At 36.2% G+C, this 7,793-nt stretch overlaps 1 protein-coding gene across 1 annotated transcript in view; it reads right to left on the bottom strand.

The window, feature by feature from the left end:
- LOC136038721 (lysophospholipid acyltransferase 6-like) overlaps positions 1 to 7,793 on the bottom strand; it is a gene marked incomplete in the record, with an annotated part of 51,237 nt that overhangs the window by 1,586 nt on the left and 41,858 nt on the right. Inside the window, 1 exon segment of the mRNA XM_065722057.1 lies at positions 5,326 to 5,531. Within this exon segment, the coding sequence (XP_065578129.1) occupies positions 5,326 to 5,531 (206 nt within the window).

Raw genomic sequence — 7,793 nt, 5'->3', positions numbered from 1 at the left:
TGAAGCTATGTTGACATCAGGCTGTTTGGGGTTCGCCACAGCTCAGTGCAGTGATGAGTTATCGTTACAAGTAGCAGTAGTAGTTTTCAAAGCTTCGATTTTTATTTTGTGGAAAAATTATATTTCAAATTTTTAGCAAAGCGTAAAAAAATGAATGGTTGAAATTTTCAGATAAATCTGATGCAACCCTGCTTGTGTATCTCAAGATCTTTAGTAGAAAAAGCTGGAAAAGTTTCTTCTCTATCATTGAGCCACTGGACTTCGATCAACAGCACTGGAACTGCGTTTATTAAGAGTGACAAAATACTGGTGCCATTTGTCCAAAATATTAAATTGTATCAATAAAATGCCAAAAATGGTTACATTCGTACTTATGCAAAAAAGACTAAACCATAATGCAAGAGCAATTTTATACAACATAATATACAGTTTTTTCTATAACTAGGCTTGTGGTTTGATCAATATAATAGATTTGTTTGGAAAAAAAAAACTATGGTTTAAACCCCCTATGTAACTCAACCTTTACTGAACTTACGGCGGGAGCCAGACAAAGAACTGTCCTGCCCGGCACCAATGGACTTTGGAATTACGTCCCGAAGACACTTCGACCTATCGGTTGCAGTTCCCCCATCGATCCTCTGCCAGTCTCTGTTCCATCTCCTACCATGCCTATGGAAGCCCCCCCCCCCTCATGGCTCATGGTCCTCCTTAAATTTTTACCAAATATTTTTCATCTGTCCTCCCCTATGTCGCCTTAAGGATGATACTGGCTCGCAGATAAGGACGTCTCGACATATCGTACCTTTGGGTCGGCTCAAGGTGTGGCCGAGAAGTTTGAGGCGACGTCTTTTGATGGTAGAGGATAGCTCTTCAGTCTGGCCACGGCGCCTTCTTATTTCGCTATTAGAAATTTTAGACCATCTGCTAATTCAAAGTATATAGCGAAAGCATCGATGATCGAACGCTTCCAGAGCTCTAGCTTCTAAGACTTTAGCAGTCATTGAACCCTCGTTAAACTGAGCCGCCGTGCGACTGAACCCCCCTGCAACTCAACCCCCTTACTCAGTTTATCAGTATGCCAAAGATTGATGTTCTCCCGAGTTAGTTTGTCTTCGTCAAAGTCCCCAGATTCAGTATAGTCAAACTGAAATTTAATTATAAACCGGAGAAAATCAAATTTGGTCCATTTCGGGGTGTCCAGAATTGATGCAGCCGAAACTAATTTAATTTTTCTCGTTAATTCAGTATATGTGGTTTCTTTAAATTAACTTTTTTCAAAAAAAAGTTTTACAAAGAAAAGTAAAGATCCATATTAAACTTAGTAGCGAAAGAAATAAAACCCTATAATAATTTAAACTCAGAATGACGAGACATTACTACTAAAGAATAAAGAAACCCAAAACGAAGAAAAATTAAAATAAACGATCCTAGAAAACACGTGGTTCTGAGGAAAACAGAAAACAGGGAGCAATGGGGCTTTAGTTACCCCTGGAAGTGTAGTTATTTGTCTTATCGACTACTTTGAACAAGATAGCTATATAAAAAATGATCAGATATCTTTAGGGAGATTGCAGCTAAAAAGGCATGGGAAGTGGACTTGTCGCCCTCCGACCACTTTTCAAAATTCCTCTAAACCCGCCCTGGAAGTTTAAACTTAATACCCCGTTCTGAAGATATTGCAGATACACTTCTCGCAGAACTGGATGCCTATAGTATCTATTGATTTAGTTAAAGATGCCCCCAAACATTTGCCGAATGAAATGACGGTTGAATACCATCAGCCGTTCCATAGATATTGCTGATATTACCTTTTGACAACCATAAAAAAAAATAATTTATTGATCAATCATGCCCACTTTCCTGAATAAAAAACCTTATATGCTAAGAATAAGCAACTTGCAAAACTTACAGCCCTTGCATCGGGGACTGGGGGGAGGGGTCTGACCCCGGGAAGCATAGTTATTTAAACTTTGGACTGTTTGAAATATAATGGCTGCCTACAAATTTTGATCGAATACATTTGGGAAAAAGGAGGCGTGGGTTTTGGTGAACGTGGGGAGGGGAGAATGTCCTCTGATCACTTTTGACTTTTAAAAATTGCGCTGGAACTCTTGATTCTGAATCGAATGAGCTACCTCCAAACTTAATACAAAAACTATATCCACAGAGATCTTATGTGTTAACAATGGTCAACTAGCAGACTCAACCGCCCTTGCCCCATGGGCTTCTGGCAGGGTTTTTATCCCCGGAGGCATGGTTATTTGAAATTCGGATCATTTTGAGCAAAATTCCTATTTCAAAATTTTGACCAGGTGAATTTGGGTTAAAATGGCGTTTGGATAGGGGGGCTGGTTATCCTCCACTTTTGATTCTTAAAAAGCAAACTAGAATTTTCAATATCCAATCAAATGAGCCTCTTCCTAAGTTTATACGACAATCCCTTCCATAAAGCCTTATATTTGAACAACGAGCAACTTGTGTAACTTACAATTTTTTATTGTCAATCCCTAAGGTATTGTTTATCGGCCTTTCGACTATATTGAACAAAATGACTAAGTCGAATTTAGATCGGACACATTTGGGAAAAAAAAGCGCAGGGGAACTGCTGGCCCTCCAATCAATTTGGTTTCTTAAAAAGGGAACTGGAGCTCCTAATTTGCAATTGAATGAGCCCCCTCCGAACTTTATACGACCATCCCTTCCGCATGAAGTGCGTCTTTGAAAAAATTATGATTAATAATAAATCATTGAAGCCTTATGGCTCTTTAGTACAGGCAACGGTATTTTGGTCATTTTGTGTTTGAATTACAAAATAAATTTCTTTATGCTGCTTTTAACTCTTCACTTTTCTTTGAAAAACTTCTTTTCGGAAAAAATCTTTTTAAATTAACTTAAAGAAAGTGCACGTAATGTATTAACTAAAAAAAAAATTCGGCTGCATCGGTTCTTGACACACCGAAATGGACCAAAGGGTGATCTTCAATTGATAATTAACTTCCAGTTAGAGTTAACATATTGGCATATTACCCGCCAGACTGGTGCATTTTGATGGTGACTGGCGTGAAAATTTTGAGTTATCCTGCCAGGATATCCTCTCTCATCGTTCTTTTTAAATAATACTAGAAAATCCTGTGGCCCCTTCATGGAAATTCTCTTCCCTCATGATAAAATCCTCCATGGAAAGATCCTCCCACGTAAACCCCGAACAACCTCGCGCCCAACGCGAAAAACTCCCCCTGAAAACGTCTGTACACTTTCCAGTAACCATTACTAGATGTAAACAATGGTCAAAGTTTGTAACTTGCAGACATTCTCCCGGGGACTGTGGGGGATTAAGTCGTCCCCAAAGACACAGTTAATAGGTTTTTCAACTATGCTGAACAAAATGGCTATTTCAAAACTTTGATCCAGTGATTTTGGAGAAAAAGTGAGCGTGGGGGGAGGAGGGCTTGGTGCCCTCTAATTTTTTAGTCACTTAAAAAGGACATTATAACTTTTAATTTTTGTTAGGATGAGCCCTCTCACGACATTCTAGGACCACTGGATCGATACGGTCACCCCTGAAAAAAAAAACAAAAAGAAAACGCATCCGTGATCTGTCTTGTGGCAAAAAAAATACAGAATTCCACTTTTTACAGATAAAAGCTTGAATCTTCTACAGTATGGTTATCTGATACGCTGAATCTGATTGTGTAACTGTTGTTAAGATTCTATGACTTTTAGAGGGTATTTCCCACTATTTTCTAAAATGAGACAAATTTTCTTAGGCTCGTAACCTTTGATGGATAAAACTAAACTTGATGAAACCTATATATTTAAAATCAGCATAAAAATAGGATTCTTTTGATGTAACTATTGGTATCAAAATTCCGCTTTTTAGAGTTTAGGTCGCTCCTTACTACACTTCATTACCTCGAACTGTTTGATAATATTATACAACTAACTCTTGCAATGTCAGCTAAAACAAGACTTTAAAGTAGAAACCCTAGAAACTAAAAAAACAAAACAAAAATAAACAATGATTTTAAATGTTTTAGCTAGCCAATATAGAATCTGCTAAAGAGGATTTTGCTAAATTTACAAAAAAATAGTATCGGTTTGACAATGGACTCTAGTTAATCAATTATTGGGAATAAGACGCAAAAAAAAATTACAGTTACAAATATGGGAAATGCTAAGAATGAAGGATATAATTAACACACAAGTGAAAAAAGACAAACTAATCTATATTGATCTTGTCAAAGAGTTTTGTTACTACTGATTCTCCTAGTTCGAAAGAAGTTGTTTTTCGACTAGGTCGCCCAACCTCAAAAGTTGTACTAAAAAGTACAGTATTTTGAAAACAAAATCAGTACCCCTAAGTTTATTTACTTTTTTCTTTCTCCATTTTGCTTTGCTATCTGAAAATTTACCCGTTGATTTTGTCATTTCTGTTGTTTATTTATTTATTTTATTCTTATTATTTATTTTTCATCAGAGAAAAACAATTTAGATTTAGTAGAGATGTACAATAAATTCTTATCGAAGTCTCCTTCATTTGATATCTATTACTTCCAAATATGAAAAACATCAATTGCTTAAATCAAAATCCCAATTTAACGTAATTACCTAAGTTTTATTATTGCTTCTGTGGTCTTAGATTTTATTCCTTTATTCATCATAAATTCAGTTTGTTTTACGTAATAGCATATAAGCCAATTTCTGCTCGTTTAAAGTTTTATACTCGTTTTTTCGGTTCACATTAAGTAAATTATTTCAGCACGGCTGGGGAGTTATATGACTTTTTATAGTTTAGATACTTTATTTAATATACTTTAAAAAAAACAACATTAACCCCCAACAGAGAGCAGAGCTCGTTAGGTTGGGTGTGTAAATAATAGGACATACACAAGACAAGATCTTTTATTGACCAAATTACATAATAATAATTTTCTAAACTAGACGAAGGGGAGCAGGGCTCGATGTGTCGGCCACAAAACAGAGGTATGAAACTGCCGAAATAACAAAAAGAAAGAAAAGAAAAAAAAGATAGGAGATAAGAGATGAGGTCACCCCAGCGCGAGAACACCACAACCAAAATTCATACTAAATCTGTTATTCATCAATCCCAACATTCAGACAAAGAACTATTTTTCAAATATATGAAAATGACACACAAGCAGAAAACAGCACAAAAAGAACAAAAAAGAACAAAGCACACAAAGAAAAAAGCAGAAAACTGCTACAATATCTATTTGGTGTGAAATTATAGGCTCGTGAACCCCCAGTTATTCATTGCTCTTCACTTGAACAAAGCAATTTTCGAAATAAAGAGAAAAAGAATACCTCAATATCCAATATTTTAACGTTCGATATAAGATCCCACTTCGTATTTCCGTTTTCATCCCAGCCATTGAATCCGAGCCCAGAAGCGTTGCAAATGGCGTCAGCGAGGAGCCAAGCGTGATAGTACTTCGATCGTGCTAGTGTCGTGACGATTATGATATAGAACATACGTTGGTAAAACGTGGTGCTAACAAAGAACTCTTCATCTAAAAGAATAATTTACATTCGTTTTTTCTTCTAATGAGAAACGGGTCACTCACAGAGTGATAGAGCAAAACGCAGGTAAGTTTTATCAAATTGGTTCACATAATCTGAGACACAAACAGCGTAGCTTGAAACACTGGATTCTGCAGGAGATGTGTATTATTTTACTTTTTTTTTTTTTTTTTTTAATGGATGTTATTGCACAGTCTCAGTTGAAATATTAACACAAGATTCAAGATTCTAATTTAAAGTTCTGTAAAATACACAATATAAACAGGGTCAAGCCGGAGACACAAGGTCAATTGAAACAACACCCGGTATAATAATGTAATACACCTATTTGACAAAAAAAAACAACTAATTACATAAAATAAATATTAATAATTCCATGACTCACCACTAGACGGGAAACAGCCCACAAAACAACCGACACTAGGCAAAGATCAACCCAAAAACCCACACAAAAAAAAAGGTGCGCAAGCGACGGTAGCCGATGGCCAGCCATTTATGTGAAAAAAAAATATATACCCACCGTAACAAGATGAAACAAATAACAATTTACTCTAAGATTTAGTTTACCATTGATTCTTGAATTTATTTATAAGGATAGAATGAAGTTGCTTTTTTATATTTGGGAGAGGTTTACTGTAATCAATATATGGTAGATAAAGATACCATGAACCCGTGCCATGCCATGAACACAGCCTTTATTTTACTATGATACATGGACTTGCACCAAGAAAACACAAAAAACAAAAGCTTTTGGGCAAAAACACATGTTTCAAACTAGGCAAGTTCCCAGATTGTTTAAAGTATGCAAGAGTGACACCGGTTTATAAAGGAGTTGACAGAAATGATTTTGGTAATTATCGCCCAATATCAGTTTTGCCAGTTATTTCTCGTTTGATTGAAAAATGTTTTAGTTCTCGGTTAACCACATTTCTTGAGAAGTTTCATCTTTTGAATATTAATCAGTTTGGATTCCAGAAGAATAGGAAGACTGAAGATGCATTGATATTTTTGACAAGTATTAATAATGTGGCTTTGGACAAAGGGTTGAAGGTTGGTGCAGTATTTCTAGACCTAATGAAGGCTTTTGAAACAGTTACCATGGTCTACTCTTGCAAAAGTGTGAAGTTTATGGGATCCGAGGTAAAGCTCTTGAACTTCTACAGTTTCCTGAGTAACCGGTACCCGTTTGTAGAGATGAATTGCTTAAAATCTGAATTGCACCCAGCCAGTAGTGGTGTCCCACAGGGACCTGTTATTGGCCCGATTCTTTTCCTTTTATTTATTAATAATATGCCTAATTGTATCCATAATTGTTGTTTTAGCGTCAGTGACATGACTAAAAGTCTCCAGAATAAAACTGTGTTATTATTTGCGGATGACACAGTGCCTATCAGTGCTGTAAAGACGGAAGAATTACTCCTGACATCGATGAAAGATAATGTGGATAGGGTACATTCTTGGTTGAGGGTAAATAGGCTTAAAGTTAATCTTGGTATGTCAAAAACTGTCACTTTTTCTCGATCTCCTGTTTTTTATCCTTGGATTAACGAAACTGTTACACATTGTGGGATTTTAAAGCATGCTTTATCGATTAAGTACCTGGGGGTTTATACTGATCAGATTTTGCCATTCGAATTTCATGCACAGTCTGTGAGCAAAATTTTGTTTCGTAACTTAGGTATAATGAGTAAACTTAAACATTTTTTCCCTGCATATGTCCTAGGCTTCCTTTATTTTTCCTTTGTCCATCCATATATTCTGTATCGTAGTAGCGTTTGGTTTGGTACATTTGCTTCAGTTGTCCGGCCCGTATGATTTCTTCAAAATAATGCTGTTCGTTTGTTGGTTGGCCTACAACCCCGGGATTCGGTGCGGAACGTCTACGAGCGAATAAGGATACTACCAGCCTCTGGACAACGAGAGACATTTGGTGACCCAGGATCATTGATTGTTTCGACACGGTCGACGTTTTCTGTGGTTCATAGGGGGATTAGAAGTTGGAATAATCTAGATCAGAGTTTGAAAAATAATAGTGATTTTTCTTTTTTCATGAGAGAAATAAAAGAAATCCTTTTTACTAATTATAAAGGGGGGAGGTGTAAATAAATAATTGAACAACTTGTTTTGGCCTCTAGGGGTATGACTTTATTAGTATTGTTTAATTTGTTTGTTGTAAGGCGTGTGGTTTTATAAAAAAAAAATTCTTTGTCCTGTATTGATTTCTAATGTATTTTTGTCATCCCCTCGGACAA

Source organism: Artemia franciscana, chromosome 18 (genome assembly GCF_032884065.1).
Source record: "Artemia franciscana chromosome 18, ASM3288406v1, whole genome shotgun sequence".
In the NCBI taxonomy this organism is placed as follows: Eukaryota; Metazoa; Arthropoda; class Branchiopoda; order Anostraca; family Artemiidae; genus Artemia; species Artemia franciscana.
This window is presented reverse-complemented; position numbering and strand designations above follow the sequence as displayed.